Below are 19,579 nucleotides of genomic sequence, written 5' to 3' on the forward strand. Positions count from 1 at the left end.
CACAAACTTCCAGACCTTGGCACATCTTGTTTGCTTTGGAACCAGTTCAAGGACACTGACTAAATATTTGACAGTTTATTCACACTTTATCTTAGGATACAGAACTCATTTTGCCAGTGTGGTATTCAATCTGCTGTCCTCAATATTCCTCTCTGGGTTAAAAAGACTCATTACAAGGAGTGACTGAAGGCTCTCATCAAAAATGAAGAGGGTAGGGTAGCCTAAAGGTTTTTGCTGCTGCTCAGAGACTGGGACAATTACTTAAAAGTAGTAATGCAGTTGGACTCTCACCCATCACAGAAAGTTTTTCTTGTCTTTCGATTAGAACAGCTTTAAGAGAATTGTGATTTGACACATTGCATATTAATTGTTAATTTCTACACTAGAATTATGATATTGACCTGTTAATGTTTATAACTGCTTTATTTCACTATAAAATGTTACTGATTAAAAAAGATTAAAACTGGTCTAAGAGAAATTTGACATTACCAGTAAGTTCTTGGATTTACTATGTTTAATAAGACAAATTTAGATTTTAATACAGCTAAAGAGTGTTTAAAGCACCCTGAACAAAATCAAAAGGGCATTCCCACCTCTGGTGATCTTCCACTCCTTTAATTGGGAGATACTGTAGATGTAGGAGCATGTGTATCACAAAACATTATCTGTTGACACATGACTATCTCATTATTGGTAAACTCTCTTGACAAAAAGTTGACTCAAAGGCACAAGGTACCTAAAAATACACTCTCCCTTAACCCTTCGCTTACTGAGGTTGGCAATCAGAGATGGGTAAGACCTTTTTCCCTCAGGTTCTACCAAAGACAGGTAAGTCTAAAAAACAGCAAAAAATGTTCACCTAAGGTAGACATGATAATCTGTCCTGTAGCAAAAGCTCGGGCTTTATAAAAATTAATAAAAAGGGAGGAATATGTGGAGGCCCAAAAATGTGAGCCTATTCCAACTTGTCTGAAGATCAGAGAGTTTACACTTATTCAAAGTTGTTAAGAACCTAACATTTCCCTTTAGCGTGACTGCGGGAAGTGAGTGCGGATCGCCACTGCTTGGGGTCTTTGCGCGTCTGCACTCGCTGCTGCGTCTCGCTGAAAAGATGCCGGGTCTGGCCGCCGCCAGCCCTGCCCCACCTGAGGCTCAGGAGAAGAAGCCGCTGAAGCCATGCTGCGCCTGCCCGGAGACCAAGAAGGCGCGCGATGCGTGCATCATCGAGAAAGGAGAAGAGCACTGTGGCCATCTCATCGAGGCCCACAAGGAGTGCATGCGAGCGCTGGGATTTAAGATATGACGTGGTGGCCTACGCTGTGAATGAAAAATCCCTGAAGAATGAAGAAGAGTAAATATTTTGGAAGTTCCTTGATGCACTTTGATAAGTGGATAAAGTATTTATAATTTATTAAAGGACTAAAAGAAAGTGTTCTCTGAAAAATCTCTCTCACTCCTCTACATAGCTCAGCACAGCTTCCTAATTAGCTCTTCATTCCTCCTCCCACACCCAAAACTTTGGACAATTATATGTTACATTCTCAGGGCCCGACCCATTCTCATAACACAAGATAAGTCACATAGTTTCTCTTAGGCTGGGGAGTTTACATGACTGGACAGTGAGTAATGCATGGTCATGCACATAGTTTAGATGGTTAGGGTTCTCAGATAGAAAGTAAACAGTTGCCTGAACCTTGAGCCTATAAGATAAATTAAGGCTGGAACTATGTGTGAAAAGTCAATTGCTGAGAAAGTATGTCTACTAAAGTTGCTTCAAACTCTGACCTTGAATCAGCAATAAGTACCTAGGAAAATAACCTCATGAATTTGTCTCTAGGGGCAACCAGATATCATCTCCAGGGAAAACCAGATTTTTTGAAGTTGTTCTAAAGTTTAAAATTAACTGTCTTTGTGACTGAGAAAAAACTATTACATTCTTATGTCAGTCTGAATAATGAAAGATATCTTAGTATTATTTCTATTTATCAAAATTATACAGCTTAAGCAGAAATCATCTTCCAGACAATTCACAGCTATACGTGTGCCCAATAGAAGGAATATTTACATAAGATAAACACATAAGCAGAGGGAAAATGCCAACAGCAGTTCTTATGGAAGAAATGCAGTGGCACATGAAAGAAATCACAGCCAGTAACTAACTCCATGGCCTTTTCTGGTGGGGCTTTCCATCAGAGAGCTATTCGTCTGGTGAGATGACCTGCTGAACACTAGTTGTCACCTGCTGTATACTCCTATTTCACTCTCAGCAGCTATTAAGAGGAGAGAGATGGATAAGGAAAAGAGAAGTAGTCAAGTCTTATAAATTGGGGTCTGAGAGAGCAGACAGGTTCAGTCATAAAGGTCAACAAGCAACTAGAATAAGGAGTAATATAGGTCCTCAGAGAAATGTGAGATTTTCTAGAGTGTCAATACAAGCATGCTTAGGATTTTGGCTAGTATCTGACGAAAAAATAGAAATGAAAAAGAAGGATAGGTACATTTTTACTTATAATTCAGAAAAAAAGGACAAGCTTAAAAGTGAAGAGCTATAAGAAACTTCTCTAAACGTATTTTTTTAAAGAAAGTTAGAGGGAGACCAGGATGCAGGCCCAAGCGGCGGAGACCAGCACGCAGATGCGGCGGATGCGGGATAGTCCAAGCATGAAACAGTGAAGCCCACACTGAGAGCAGATCTCCCCACTACAATTAAATCAAGTAGGTGTTTTGGGGCCTGGCCTGCAGAGTGGTAGGCCTTTTATTGGCGAGGTCCACGGGAGAACAGGGAGCCTGGTCCTGTCCCTGAAGACCCTCCTGAGTGGGGAGAGTGTTCTTGGCCCACGGTGGGAGACAGGAAACGGAGCAGGGGCATTCCCCTACCCCCTTGAGCCCCCGGTTAGTCTGCAAGGGCTGGTACCCTCTGCTGGGGCTGCTCCTCCTCTGCTGCGATCTCGCTCTCCCTGACCCATCCCAACTTGTTCCCCGGGGGCCTCCTTCACTCTCCCTCCCTTCAGCAGGGCCATGGGATCACCCAGTTTAGCCTGTTTGGGCCCTGGGTCGGGAGCTGGGGCCAGAGGGCCTTGGGAGTTTCTCTGTTTTGGTGGCTTGCCTGCAGAGTGGTAGGCCATTTGTTGGTGAGGTCCCTGGTGAACGGAGAGCCTGGTCCTGGTCCTGAAGACCCTTCTGAGTGGTGAGAGGGATCTTGGCCCGCGGCGAGAGTCAGGAAACGGAGCGAGGGCATTTTGTAAGCGGGGCCCCTGGCCAGCAGGGAAACCTGATCCTGTTTTAAAAGACCCATTAGATAGCATCCATAGGAGGAGATGGGCAGGCGCCAAGGCAAGAATTCACCCAACAATCTGAAAAACAACATGAAAACACCAGAACCCAATGATCTCACAACAGAAGGACATGAACACCCTAACACAAAAGAAGAGGGAAAAAATTGACTTTATGAAAGCAATAGAATCCCTTAAACAACATGTAAAAAACGCCCTTATAGAATTGGATGAGAAGCATAACAAAAAGTTTGAAGAAATGAGTTAATACGTACATGATACCCTGGGAAACCAAGAAAAAACAATCAAACAGGTAATGGAAACAGTTCAAGAATTGAAAACTGAAATGGAAGCAATGGAGAAAACACAAACTGAAGACCAGCTGGATATGGAAAATCTAGGTCAACGAGCAGAGACTACAGAAACAAGCATATTCAATAGAATACAAGAGATAGAAGAAAGAATCTAAGGTTCTGAAGACACAATAGAGAAAATAAGTGCACTGATCAAAGAAGACAGCAAAGCAAACAAATTCTCATCACAAAACATTCAGGAAATACGGGACACAATAAAAAGACCAAACCTAAGAATAATAGGGATAGAAGAAGGAGAAGAGTCACAGCTCAAAGGCCCAGAAAATATTTTTAACAAAATTATGGAAGAAAACTTTCCCAACATAAAAAAAAGATATTCCTTTGAATATTCAAGAAGCATACAGAACACCAAACAGACTGGATCAAAAAAAATCCTCTCGCCATATAATAATCAAAACACAAAATATACAGATTAAAGAAAGAATATTAAGAGCTGCAAAGGAAAATGGGCAAGTAACTTATAAAGGTAACCCGATCAGACTTACACCTGACTTTTCTGTGGACACCATGAAAGCCAGAAGGTCCTGGACAGAGGTACTTCAGAAACTAAGAGACCATGGATGCAAACCCAAACTACTATACCCAGCCAAGCTTTCATTCACTATCAATGGAGAAATCAAGACATTCCAGGATAAGAACAAATTTAAACAATACGTAGCCACAAATCCAGCCCTACAGAAAGTAATAGAAGGAAAATCACAAACCAAGGAAACCAACATTGCCAACACTGCCTACAATAACTCAAGCATCTAGTGACTCTTCACCAGCACAACTCAAAGAAGGGAGACACACGAACTCTACTGCCAAAAACAATAAGAATAACCAGAGTAAACAACCCCTGGTCATTGATATCACTTAATGTCAATGGTCTCAATTCACCTATAAAAAGGCACAGGCTAAGAGATTGGATACAAAAACAGGATCCAACATTCTGCTGTTTGCAAGAAACACACCTCAACAACAAAGACAGGCATCTACTCAGAGTAAAGGGTTGGGAAAAGATTTATCAAGCAAATGGACCTAAGAAACAAGCAGGTGTGGCCATACTAATTTCTAACAAAACTGACTTCAAACTAAAATCAATCAGAAGAGATCGAGATGGACACTTTATACTCATAACAAGAAAAATTCATCAGGATGAAGTCTCAATCCTCAATATCTATGTCGCTAATATAAAAGCACCCACTTATGCAAAAGAAATATTACTAAAATCAAGGCAGACATCAAACCACACACACTAGTAGTAGGAGACTTCAACACAACTCTCTCACCAATGGGCAGGTCAATCAGACAGAAACCTAATAGAGAATTAAGAGAATTGTTGGAGGTAAAGAAGCAAATGGACTTAACAGCCATCTATAGAACATTCCACCCAAATAGGAAAGAATATACCTTCTTCTCTGTAGCTCATGGAACCTTCTCAAAACTTGACCACATACTCGGAAACAAAGGAAATCTCCACAGATACAAAAAAAACAATGTCCACCTGTGTGTCTTATCAGATCACCACTGATTAAAGTTAGAAGGCAACAACAATGCTACCCCCAGAAAGCTGACAAACTCATGGAAACTGAACAGTCAGCTACTGAACCACACCTGGGTCAAGGAAGAAATTAAGAAAGAAATTAAAGTCTTCCTTGAATTTAATGAAAATAAAGAGACAACATACTCAAACCTATGGGGAATGATGAAAGCAGTGCTAAGAGGAAAGTTCATAGCACTAAGTGCCCACTTAAAGAAAACGGAGAAAGCATACACTGGGGGCTTATCAGCACACCTGAGAGCTCTAGAAAAAAAAAAAAGAAGCAGACGTGCTCAGGAGGAGTAGAAGACTGGAAATAATCAAACTAAGGGTGGAAATCAACAAAATAGAAACATAGAAAACAGTCCAAAGAATCAATGAAACAAAAAGTTGGTTCTTGGAGAAAACCCCTATCCAAACTAATTAAACAATAGAGAGAGAACATGCAAATAAATAAGATCAGAAATGAAAAGGGGGACATAACCACAGACACAGAGAAAATTCAGAGAATCATTGGATCTTACTACAAAAGCCTGTATGCCACAAAACTGGAAAATGCAAAAGAAATGGACATTTTTTTAGATAAGTACCTTATACCAAAGCTAAACCAAGACGAGGTGTACGATCTAAATAGACCTGTTAGTCGTGAAGAATTAGAAACTGTTATCAAAAATCTCCCTTCCAAAAAAAGCCAATGACCAGATGGTTTCAATACAGAATTCTACAAGAACTTCCAAGAAGACCTAATACCTATACTCCTTAATGTATTTCACAATATAGAAACAGAAGAGTCATTGTCAAATTCCTTCTATGAAGCTATAGTTACCCTGATACCAAAACCACACAAAGACTCAACCAAGAAAGAGAATTACAGGCTTATATCACTCATGAACATCAACGCAAAAATTCTCAATAAAATACTGGCAAACCGAATCCAAGAACACATTAGAAAAATTATCCATTATGATCAAGTAGGCTTCATCCCAGAGATACAGGGCTGGTTCAACATACGCAAATCTATCAATGTAATCCACCATATAAATAAACTGAAAGAAAAAAAAGCCATATGATCAGTTCATTAGATGCTGAAAAATAATTTGACAAAATTCAACATCCCTTTATGATGAAGGTCTTGGAGAAATTAGAGATACAAGGGTCATACATAAATATAGTAAAAGCTATTTGCAGCAAGCAGACAGCTAACATTAAATTAAATGGAGAAAAACTCAAAGCCATCCCACTAAAATCAGGAACACGAAAAGGCTGTCCATTCTCTACATACCTCTTCAATATAGTGCTTGAAGTTCTAGCAATAGCAATAAGACAACAGAAGTGGATCAAGGGGTTTCATATTGGAAAGGAAGAAGTTAAGCTTTCATTATTTGCAGATGATATGATAGTATACATAAGCAACCCCAAAAACTCTACCAAAAAAACTCCTACAGCTGATAAACACCTTTAGTAATGTGGCAGGATACAAGATCAACTCCAAAAAAATCAGTTGCCTTCCTATACACTCAGGATAAGGAAGCAGACAAAAAAATCAGAGAAGCATCACCTTTCACAATAACCACAAATAGCATAAAATATCTTGGGTTAACTGTAACCAAGGAAGTGAAAGATCTATTTGACAAGAACTTTAAGTGTTTGAAGAAAGAGATTGAAGAGGACACCAGAAAATGGAAGGATCTTCCTCACTCTTAGATTGGGAGGATCAACATAGTAAAAATGGCAATTCTACCAAGGGCATTTTATAGATTCAATGCAATCCCCATCAAAATCCCATCAAAATTCTTCACAGATCTTGAAAGGACAATAATCAACTTTATATGGAAAAACAAAAAACTCAGGATAGCCAAAACAATCTTGAATGCTGGCAAGAGGAAAGCACAATCAGTAGTTGTGATCCAGCCACAAAAGAAGCAAGAAGTGACTGCCTCATCGAATAAGGTACTGAGCCACATGTCTAACATGGACAAGAATAATGGGCTAATATGTTATAAGAGTTAACAAGAAGTCTGAGCTACTAGGTCAATTAGTTTATAACTAATTTAGACCTCTTTGTGATTCTTTGGGACTTAACAGCTGCAGGACAAGACAGAACAGAAAACCTCAGTCAACACACACTCACACACACAGCGAACAGCAGCTCAGTGAACACAGAAGGAATGAACTCAAAGAGGATAAATGGCAAATTGATGCTCAAGAAAACACAAACATAAGACTGATAAAAATTACTAAGACAATGAGGATTTCAAAATGGAATTTAACAAAGAAATAAAAATGTTGACGAGGACTCAAACTTAAGTGAAGATGGAATTGAAAAATCCAATTGCTCAACTAGACAAAATGAGAAAAAAAAAATCTCCACTAAGTATACAGAACAAAGATAGCATGTAGAAAGCTACAAGAAAATAAACACAAATAACATATAAAGGAAAACCTATTAGAATAACAGCTGATTTTTCCCTGGAAACTTTGAAAGCCAGGAGATCCTGGAGCACTACTTCCCAAGACATAAAATCTACTATGAACAACCTAGACTAATCAGCTCAGAAAAAGTCTTCACCAGAAACTAAACATAAAGAAAATACAGGAAGCAATATTTTGTGTTTGAGAGTGAAAGGAGTATAGTCAAGAGACTGTGAAAATATATAAGCCATGATTACTGGAACACAAAATGCAACTGAGAACACATAATAAAAAGACCAAAACTCAACAACACAATGGCTGAAATGAACACATACTTTTCAATAATAAATTTAACTATCAATGCTCTCAATCCCCCAATCAAAAGACACGAGCTGGCTGAATGGATCAAGAGACAAAATTCATCTACCTATTGTCTACAAGAAATACATTTTGGCTTTAAAGGTAACTCTATGTATCCTATATTAACATAACTCAATACAATTTAAAGTTAATGCAAGCAAATCTTTAGTAAGTAAACAAACTCATAGAGAATAAACAATTTAATGCTGAAAGATAAATGGTCAAAAAAGAAAGGTATAAAATTTATTAGAATTAAATGAAAATGAATACACAATACAAAAAAACCTCTGGAATAGATTAAGGCAGTCCTGTAAGAGGAATTTATAGCTCTTAGTGTCTCCATTTTAGAAAATCAGAAGGAATACAAATAAATGATACTGATGAAATACTTATGGGTACTAATGAAATACTGATGGATACTGATTGAATACTGATGGATATTGATGAAATGATACCCAAATAAGGAGACTGAAGTAGTAATAAAAAACTCCCAACTAAACAAAATTCCAGGGCTAAATGGATTCTCAGCAGAATTCTTCCAGGCTTTCAAAGTAGATCTACAGCCAATCATTTTTAAAGTAATATATATGTATGTATATATATATATATATATATATATATATGATGCCAACAATCTCCTTCTATTTAAAGACAAAAATCACATAATCTTCTCAATAGATGAAGAAAAAAGAACCTTTGACAAATCCAATATGTCTTCATGATAAAAGTCCTAGAGAAGGTAGGACTAGAGGAAATATAACTCTAAATAAGAATAATAAATAAATAAACTACATCTAAGAAAACCACAGCCAACATCATCCTAAGGGGAGAAAATTAAAAGCAATTTCACTTGAGAATAGACCGGATTATCCACTATCCCACTTCTTTTCTATATGGTGCACAAAGCACTAGCTGAAACATAAAGCAAGAGAAGGAAATTAAAGTAATACAAATAGAAAATTAAGAAGTTAAGCTATTGCTATTTGCAGACAACATGATTTTATATATAGGAGGTCTCAAAAATTTTGCTTGAAAACTTCTAATAAGAACAAATAATTTCAGTAATGGGTTAGGAACAGAATCAACTTGCAAAAAATCAGTAACTTTTCTATACACCAACAACAAATACACAGAGAAATCCTGGAGTAACCACAGAAACCAAGGGAGTAAAAAAGGAACCAACACAGGGAAGAAACAGAGAGGAGAATAACAAGATATAAGTAATCTAAAGGGAATATGGGAAATATAAGGGGCACTTTAGGGAGAAGTAAAGAAGATAAATACGGGAGGAAAAATGAGGGTCCAATAACAGTAAGGATGTCTAAAAAAGTTATAAGGAATCATTTTTATCTATTTACTATCTACCTAAAAATATCTGTGATGCATGTAAACTCTGTATAGATAAGGATATAGAGTTTAAATGAAATTTCCCGATCTGGGATGACAAGCCCCCATCCTCCAAGAGCCATAAACAATCTAACAAAACACTAAACACCAGAGAAGTCCTCTTTTGATCTGTTGGTCAAAGTTGTCCAAGAGACTTCTGAAACATTGTGGACTGTTACTGTTGCTCTTTGTTTCCTTACAGAGAAAGAAAATAAATCCCTATTGCTGAAGAAAACATGAACTTGGACACACAGACCCAGAGAACCAGAGCTGGAACTTTATTTAAAAGCCACCTCCATGAGGACCAGCTTTTATGGTATTGGAAGATGCCATGCAAACTTCCAAAGGAGGAAAGTAACCAATAATCCTACTCAGATATAATGAACCACAACAATGACCAGCATGGCAAGGAAGCATGCCTTGGTAGTAACCAACAGCTCTATAATTAGACTTAAGACCAAGTGGGGAAAAAAAATCACACCTGATACTGGAATCCTTTTTTCCTATTTTTTTTTCACCATGACAAAAACGTTTGACAGCAACAACTTAAAAAGCAGGGAGGTTCTATTTTGGCTCAGAGTTTCAGAATATGTCAATCATTACTTGAAAATCTTGGTAAACTGTGCTTGAGAGATAGCTTGGCTGGTAAAAGCACTTGCTATACCAGTATGTGAACCTGAGTTCTCATCCTCAAAATCCATGTAAAAGCTGAATGTTTAGCACAAGTATTTCTAATCCCAGCACCCCTATTTGAAGAACAGAGGCAGAGATGGGAGGATCCCTGAAAAATGGGGAGCTATCAAACCTGATGGATATAGAAAGACCAGCAACAAATAGACCCTGTTTCAAACAAGGTAGAATATAGGAAGAACTCCCAAAATTGTCCCCTGATTATCATATTCATGTTGTGACACACATGTGCTCACATTCACATACACATATCACACACACTACCAACACCACCACAAAATATATAGTAGAACAACTTAGTCCATGCAGAAGGGGTTGTCAGTTTGATATATTCTAGGTAGGCTTCTAGACATGACTATGAGGAATTATTTTTATTTTGTTAATTGAGGTGTGTAAAGCCCCCACTGTGGGTGGCCTCATTTCCTACCTTGTATAAATGGAGAAAAGGAACTGGGCAGCAGCATGCATTCAACAATTTCTGCATCTTGATTGTGGATACAATATACTTATCTGCTTCTGTCTAGCTCCCCCCTGCTGCTATGATTTTCCCACCATAATGGACTATAAACTCAAACTGAGTCAAAATAAACCTCCTTTTCCATAAATTGCTTTATATTTGGAATTCATTAGAATGACTTACAGGCTGTGATTCAGCTAATTGAACAACGGCTATGTATGAAAGCAAAGTCTAAGAAACCAATAGTTGTTTAGTCCATGAGTCTGGATGTCTCAGCTGCTCTTCAGTGTCTGCTGGAATCCGGAAGAAGTAGGCTCTAATGCCAGAGAAGGAGTGGACTTGCCAGCGGGAGTGAGGGCAAGCAGGCAAGGAGAGCAAGCTTCCTTCTTCCATGTCCTTAATTAGGCTTCCAACAGAAGGTGTGGCCCAGATTAGATCTAGATTAAAGATCTGTATTAAAGGTGTGTCTTTCTACCCCAAAGATCCAGATTAGAAATAGATTTTCCTACTTCAAATTAAACAGAAATCCCTTATAGGTATGCTCTTACCTTTCTGGGTTTTAGTTAATTCCAGATATAGTCAAACTGACAACCAAGAATCATGCCTATAACACCCAATTTTCTCTTTCTTTTTAAGTCTACTTTAAGGTATTAACAATTTTTACACAGTGCTTTTATTAACTGATATGAAATATTTTTAAATAATGTGTTCTCTGTATGACCCCTCCTATAGACTTCAGGGTTAGGAGATACTTTGAAATGACCAAAACCACATTTCTGTCATTTTGTATGATTTATTTATGTGAAATACCATCCTCAACATTGCAAATTATAAAATATTGAACAACCCTGAAAACTAAAGGTACTGTAAAATAGTCACCCTAAATTCCTCTATCTAAAAATGAAAGAGTACAGCCCTCTCATTAGCATGAAAGCTTGCCTTAATTTTGAACAAATTGTAAATTATATGTGTATCAAATAATTGTTTTAAAACAAATTTCTTTATGACTATCAGTAAATGTTTGTTGTAGGAGCTGTGGGCTTCTTCCCACAGCCCGGCTCCCGGCCACCTGGCTAGCTTATGCCCCGAAATAACAAACATACAAACTGTATTCTTTTAAGCACTGCTTGGCCCATTTCTATTAATGTGTGTAGCACCCCAAGGTGTGCTTACTGGGAAGATTCTAGCCTACGTCCATCCTGGGTCAGAGCTTCATCGCATCTTCCTGGGAGAGGGGAGCATGGCGTCTGAGCTCACTTCCTCTTCCTCCCAGCATTCTGTTCTGTTTACTCACTTGGCCAGGGTTACATCAAGATATTTTATATTATTTGTGGCTATTGTGAAGGTTGTTGCTTTCTTGATTTCTTTCTCATTCCATTTATCATTTGTATATAGAAGTGCAACTGTTTTTTGTTTTGTTTTGTTTTTTAGTTTATTTGTATCCAGCCACTTCCCTGAAAGTGTTTATCCCTTGTAGGATTTTTGTGGTCACTTATGTATATTATCATATCATCTGCAAATAGTGATAATTTGACTTCTTCCTTTCAAATGTGTATACCTTTATTTTTTTTGTTTTCTTATTTCTATAGCTAAAAATTATGTACTATATTAAATTAATATGGAGAGAGTGGGCACTCATGTATTGCCCCTAATTTTAGTGAAATTACAATTTCTTTCCACTTAATTTTATATTGGCTATAGGCTTGTTGTATATTACCTTTATTATGTCTAGGTATGTCCCTTGTATCTCTCCAAGAGTTTTATCATGAAGGGTGTTGGGTTTTGTCAAAGACTTATTTTTCAGCATCTAATGAGATGATCATGTGTTTTTTTTTCTTTCAGTTTGTTTATATGATAGATCACATTGGTAGTTTTTTGTATGTTGAGCTATCCTTGCATCTCTGGAATTAAGCCTACTTCATCATCGTGAATGATCTTTTTGATATGCTCTTTAATTTGGTTTGTGGGGTATTTTATTGATTATTTTTGCACAAATGTTCATGAGGAAAAGTGGTCTGTAATTCTCGTATTTTGTTGAATTAGTGTGGTTTGTGTATCAGGGTAACTGTGGCTTCATAAAATGAATTTGACAATCTTCCTTCTGTTTTTGTTTTGTGGAAAGGTTTGAGAAATGTTGGTATTAGATTCTCTTTGAAAGTCTAGTAGAATTTTGAACTAAAGCCATCTGTCCCTGGACTTTTATTTGTTGAGAGACTTTTAATGACTACTTCTATTTCCTTGGGAGTTATAGGTCTTTTTAAATTGTTTATCTTTTTTTCATTTAACTTTGGTAAGTGGTATATATTGAGAAAATTGTCCATTTCTTTTAGATTTTTCAGTTGAAGAGTACAAGTTTTTGAAGTCTGACCTAATGATTCTTTGGATTCCTTCGACATCTTTTGTTAAATTCTCCTGTTCATTTCTGAGTTTATTAATTTGGATATTCTCTTTTATTTAGTTTGGATAAGGGTTTGTCTGTCTTGCTGATTTTCTCTAAGAACAAGCTCTTTGTTTCATTTTTTTTAATGTGTTCCCTTTGTTTCTATTTTACTGATTTCAGCCCTGAGTTTGATTATTTTCTGCCTTCTATTCCTCTGGGTGTGTTTCCTTCTTTTTGTTCTAGAGTTTTCAGGTTTGCTCTTAAACCACTAATAGGAGATCTCTCTACATTTTTATGAAGGAACTTAGTGCTATGGACTTTCCTCTTCGTAATGCTTTCATTGTGTCCCATAGTTTGGGTATGTTGTATGTTCATATTCGTTGAATTCTAGGAAGTCTTTAATTTCTTTCTTTATTTATTCCTTGACCCAATAGTGATTTAGTAGAGAGTTGTTCAATTTTTGTAGGCTTTCTGTATTGTTGAAATCTAACTTTAATCCATGGTGGTCAAATAAGGTACAGGGGTTTATTTCAATTTTCTTGAATCTGTTGAGACTTGTATATGGTCAGTTTTGGAGAATGTTTCACGAGGTACTGAAAAAGTATATTCTTTTGTATTTGAGTGAAATGTTTTGTGGATATTGTTAGATTCATTTGAATCATAAAACCTGTTAGTTTCACTATTTTTCTGTTCAGGTTTTGTCTGGATGACCTGTCCATGGGTGAGAGTGGGGTATTGAAGTTTCCCACAATTAATATGTGAGATTCAATGTATGGTTTACACTTTAGTGATATTTTTTATTCTTTCTGTTTTTATTTATTATAAAACCATCTTTTCTCATTTTACATACCAATCCCAGTTCCCACTCCCTCCCCTCCTTCTGCTCCCTTCACCTACCCACACCACACCCCTCATCCACTCCTCAGAGAGGATAAGGCTTCCCATGGGAAGTCACCAAAATATAGTATTGTGGGATTCCCTCTGTATGCTGTGAATGTTTTATTACCATTAGTTATTAATAGCTTATTAAACAATGGTAATAAAACATATTCATAGTATACAGAGGGATATACCACATCACTCTAGTATATTGCTTTGAGGCAGGACCAAGGCACTCCCCACTATATCTAGGCTGAGCAAGGTGTCCCTCCAAAAAAATGGGTTCCAAACAGCCAGTGCAAGCAGTAGAGATAAATCCTGGTCTCACTGTCAGTGGCCCCTCAGTCTGCCCCAGTCATACAACTGTCACCCACATTCAGAGGGACTAGTTGGGTCCTATGATGGCTCCCCTACTTTCAGGTCAGAGATAGTGGTCTCCCATTAGCTCAAGTAAGCTGTTTCAGTGATTCCATCCATTGCTGGATGGAGGTTCTATGGTGACATTTAAGATAGTCATCAATCTGACTACAGGGCAAGGCCAGTTCAGGTACCCTCTCCACTATTGCTTAGGGTCTTAGCTGGAGTCATCCTTGTGGATTCTTGGGAATTCCTCTAGTGCCAGGTTTCTTGCTAGCCTCATAATGGCTCCATCAATCAAGATATCTCTGCCCTTGCTAGCCCTCTCTGTCCTTCCCCCATCTCAACCATCCCATTCCCTCAAGTTTTCCTCCCCCTCTTCATATCCTCTGCTCCTTCCCTTCCAACATCCCTTTTTCCCCTACACTCCCAACTTTCTCAAGATATCTTGTCTATTTCTCCTTCCCAGGGATGGATATATATATATATATATATATATATATATATGTTACTTATATCTATATATGTAACTCTGTGTTACCTAGCTTCTCTGGGGTAATGAACTATAGGCTCAATATCATTTGCTTTACATCTAATTTCCACTTATTAGTGAGTACATACCATGTTCATCCATCTAGGTCTGGGTTACCTAACTCAGAATGTTTTTTTCCTAGTTCTATCCATTTGCATGCAAGTTTCAAGATGTCATTTTTTTCACTCCTGAGTAGTACTCCATGGGGTAAATGTACCACATTTTCTTTATCCATTATTTGGTTGAGGGGCATCTAGGTTGTTTCCAGATTCTGGCTATTATGAATAATGTTGCTATGAACACAGTTTAGCTAATGTACTTATAGTATGATTGAACATTCTTTGGGTATATACCCAAGAGTGGTATTGCTAGATCCTGAGGTAGGCTGATTCCCAATTTCTGGAGAAAACATCATACTGATTTCCAAAATGTTTGTACAAGTTTTCACTGCTACTAGTAGTGGAGGAGTTTTCCCCTTACTCTGTATCCTTTCCAGCATAAGCTATCATTGGTGTTTTTGAACTTAGTCATTCTGACCGGTGTAAGATGGTATCTCAGAGTCATTTTGGTTTGCATTTCCCTGACGGCAAAGGATGATGAACATTTCCTTAAGTGTCTTTCAGCCATTTGAAATTCTTCTGTTGAGAATTCTCTGTTTAGCTTTGTGCCCCATTTTTAATTGGATTATTTGGTATTTTGATGTCTAGTTTCTTGAGTTCTTTATATATTTTGAAGATCATTTCTGCCTGATGTGGGGTTGGTGAAGATCTTTTTTCATTCAGTTGACTGCTGTTTTGTCTTATTGATCGTGTCCTTTGCTTTACTGAAGTTTCTCAGATTCAGGAGGTACAGTTTATTGTTGCTCTCAGTATCTGTGCTACTGGGGTTATACTTAGGAAGTGGTCTCATGTGCCCATGTGTTCAAGGCTACTTCCCACTGTCTTTTCTATGAGGTTCAGTGTGGCTCACTTTATGCTAAAGTCTTTGATCCATTTAGACTTGAGTGTTATGCATGGGGATAGATATGGATCTATTTGCATTCTTCTACATGCCGATATCCAGTTATGCCAGCATCATTTGTTGAAGATACTCTCATTTTCCATTGTATAATTTTAGCATCTTTGTCTAAAATTAGGAGTTCATAAGTGTGTGGATTAATATCAGAGTCCAGTTCGATTCCATTGGTTAACCTGTCTGTTTTTCTGCCATTACCAAGCTGTTTTCATTATTCTAGCTCTATAATAGAGCTTGATGTCAGAGATGGTGATGTCTCAGGAATTTCCTTTATTGTACAGGATTGTTTTAGTTATCCTGGATTTGTTTGTCTGTTTTTCCATCTGAGGTTGAGTATTGAGTCTGTGAAAAATTGTGTTGGTATTTTGATAGGGATTGCATTGAATCTGTAGATTGCTTTTGGTAGCGCTGTCATTTTTATTATGTTGATCCTACCTATCCAAGAGCATGGGAGATCTTTTCATTTTCTGATAACACCTTCTATTTCTTATATAGTATCTTCAATGCTACTATTATGCCTGTGGGCATACCTTGCCTCACAAGTTATTATTGTAATATTCAGGGTTTCTAATCTCTCCATAATGGCCTTCCTTCCACAATGTGTATATTAGCTATCTCGATATTTTAAAATATTATGTCATACACAATAAATATATATAATTATTTGTCAATTAAAATGAATGAATTTTAAATACAATAGATTAGGAAGTTGCCACGCATAAAACATTGTTTTTTTTAAAGGAAAATAAAAACCTTGTAACTAAGTGAAGAGAAATAAGGTGTTCAAGAACTTGAAGACAGCATCAGAAAGATATCGATTCACTTTGAAAACTGAGAAAAAAAAAGACAGGGTGATACAGATTTTAACCCAGTTGCTAACAAAACTCTGTAATGTCTTTGGAGATACAGACAAGAATGTTCCAAAATGTATTTGGAAATCCAGGTAAACTAGCGCAGCTGACAGACTTTTGGAAAAGAACAAAGAAGAAAGAATCATTTTACAGAGTTTCAATATTTATCACATCATTATTGCAATTATCATCAGTGTGGTATCAGCAGATTAATAAACACATGACTCAATAGAACACAGAACCAGGCACATTCATTCACAAGTACAGACAACTAAATTTTTACAAAGGTTCAAAAGCAGTGTCAATCGCTAAAGGACTTGTTCAACAGACGGTGCTAGAATAACTGGACATCCACTAGCACAAATACAAATCTTGTCCTATGGGGGAAAATTAACTCAAAATGCACTATAGATTTAAATACAAAACATAAAACTATGAAACATTAAAAGTCACGAGAGAAAATCTTTTGAACACAGGACTCCATAGAATTCTGCTTCTTTTTTGGCATTTATTTGTATTCACATATGCTTGAAGCACCATCATAGGTGGTGAGAGATCAGAGAAAAATTTGCAGAAGTTCTCTTTCTCCTTCCACCATCTTGTTTCTGAGGGTCAGATTCAGGTTTGACAAGAAGCATCCTTGCCCACTGAGCCATCTTACTGGCCCTAACCTTAGCAGAATTCTTACATTTAACAAACAAAACATGTAACTGAAGGTCCATGAGACTGGAGACACTCTAGCACTTTAAATTCCTACATGAACAAAAAAAAAGCCTAATATAAGCAGTCAATTGAAATCAGAAACTGTAGCAATCAGAAGCTGGCTATAGGGGCCACACTGTTGTAATCCCAGAATTTAGATTCTGTAGCAGAAAGACTGTGGGTTCCAGACCAGCCCTGGTGAGACCCTATTTCAAAAAAAGAAGGGCAAGAGGAGGAGAGGGGGAAAAGGAGGGAGAGAGGAAAGGAGGGAAGAAGGAATGGTAGAAATCATAGCTAACAATTAACCTCTAGGTAATGCTAAGTCTAGAGCATAACCTTAGCCCTTGGCATCTATCCCAGGCCCCCTGACCTGGGAGTATATTATTCTGGACTCCAAATCCCAGCATGCTAGGTCAGAACCACTCCCACTGGGTATTTAAGTGGGCTCCCAGAAGAGAAACACATGGTTCCGGGTTTGCATGTACTCCCTGCTTTCCTGTCTTCCCACCATGCGCTTGGCCACCAGAGAGCGCCGTACTTAATAAAATGATGAGCATTTTAATTTGTTTTGATTTGACCTAATTGGATCTCCTTACACTGGCAGAGCTGCCCCTTTTTAGGATTTTTTCTTAACATATGGATGTTTCCAACTGAGAGGTCTTAGGGCCCTGGGTCAAGGGCCATGCTGGAAAACAGGCCTTCTTGTACGGGCGCTCCGCCAGGCAAGTTCGGCTTCACTTGGTGAGTTTCCCTTTCAAACTGGATGCAGATAGGGTTTTGGGGTGACCCATTTGTTTTTTCAGGCTTTTGTTGGAGTCACGGCCATGCCTAAGCCTGACACACACACACACATGTTAGGAGCCATTTTTCTCCTAAAATCATTGCAGAAACCATCACCCTAGGGGAGTCTGCAGAGAACCTCACACCCCTAATTGTGTTAGGAATCGTTCTATTGACAGAGCCTACCCCACACCCAGATTGGCTGTTAATGGAGAGCTATCTGTTAGCAGAACCCACTTCACACTCCAAACTACCTAGGGAACTAGGTGTGGCAACTCGTGACTTCTTGGCCTGCAGTGACCTGACCGAAGATAACCTCCTGTCTACGTGACCAACACGGACCACGTGACCAACATGAACCACGTGGCAAGAGCTCAGACCCCTGTGCCCACCCCCCAACTCCATACCCTATATAAGTTGTACCCCTTCTCTAATAAACTGAGGCTTCGACAGGAATCCCAGCTTGGCCTCCTTCCTCTTTTCTAGCCCATTTATCTTCCAGATAGCGCCTCTCCGGGACCCTGGAATAACTGACCTGCCAGACGGGTTCACTAACCCTAGACTGGTGACCCGTCGAGGCAATCAACACACACACACACACACACACACACACACACACACACACACACACACACACGGCAGAGGCCCGGTTTCCTACGGAGATGAGATTTGGGTGCCAGAAGATGTTCACAGACAATTTCCCATGTACCCCATGCATAACTTCTGACTCAGTGCCACCTTTCAGGTGGGTGCACTGCAACTGGCTCATGTCAGAGGCATGCATTTAAAGTAGGTTTCTTGCGATTCCTAGCCGATTTCAAACGCCCTCAAGTGGGCATTTAAAACCCTTTTTAAATTGCAAAGCCAAATTTCGCTCCAAAAGCCTGTGTTTTTTTTTTTTAAAGTATGGCACTCACATTTTCCTCTCCACCTCTTCAGCTATTCTTTCTTTGTTAATTGGTGCCCCCACTTTGTTTCTCCCCTACTTCCATCTCTCTCTTCATTCGCTGACAACTCTTTATCCCGCCTCTACTTCCTTCTCTATGTTCATTCGAAATCAGATCTTTGCACTGTACACACTTCTGCCCCTCTGTAGCCACCGCTGTGTGCCCCCAAAAAACAATGGATTTCACATTAGCATCTTGTCCTGCCCCCACTTCCATTCCAAAGTGGCCAAGTCCAACACTGCTGCTGTACACCTAACAACAGAGACAAGGCATGGCCTGTTCACAGAGTGGCACTTGCCCATCAGTTACGGAGACACGTAGAGTGGCACTTGAACTGTTTCCCTAAAGTAATGGTTGTTCTATCTCCATCTCCTGCCCGCCCGCCATGTGTCTCCCTGCCTGGGACCAGTCACGGCTCGAGGACCAGCAGCCATCTATCTCTGCCTGGGACTGGCTGCTCCCAGAGCCTGCTGCCTGCCGCCACATGCCCCCCTCCCCCCACTACCACCATTTGGGACCTACAGAATTTCTGCTTCCTACTGCCTCTAGGGATCTTGCAGCATTTTAAAAAAAAATTATAAAATTGGTGTAGTGACTCAGATAGGCTCTCCCACTCCAGTTCCTCTCCAGAGATTGGGATCCTGAACCAGGTTTTTTCCTGCTT

At 38.6% G+C, this 19,579-nt stretch overlaps 1 protein-coding gene across 1 annotated transcript; it reads left to right on the forward strand.

Annotated features, from left to right (window-relative positions):
- Positions 1–1,031: 1,031 nt before the first annotated feature.
- Positions 1,032–1,429, forward strand: LOC101987337 (cytochrome c oxidase copper chaperone). Its single transcript, XM_005358935.3, has one exon. The coding sequence runs from the start codon at positions 1,112–1,114 to the stop codon at positions 1,301–1,303; it is 192 nt and encodes a 63-aa protein (XP_005358992.1). The 5' UTR covers positions 1,032–1,111; the 3' UTR covers positions 1,304–1,429.
- Positions 1,430–19,579: the final 18,150 nt, after the last annotated feature.

The sequence above is a fragment of the Microtus ochrogaster genome, chromosome X (assembly GCF_000317375.1).
Source record: "Microtus ochrogaster isolate Prairie Vole_2 chromosome X, MicOch1.0, whole genome shotgun sequence".
NCBI classification, from domain to species: Eukaryota; Metazoa; Chordata; class Mammalia; order Rodentia; family Cricetidae; genus Microtus; species Microtus ochrogaster.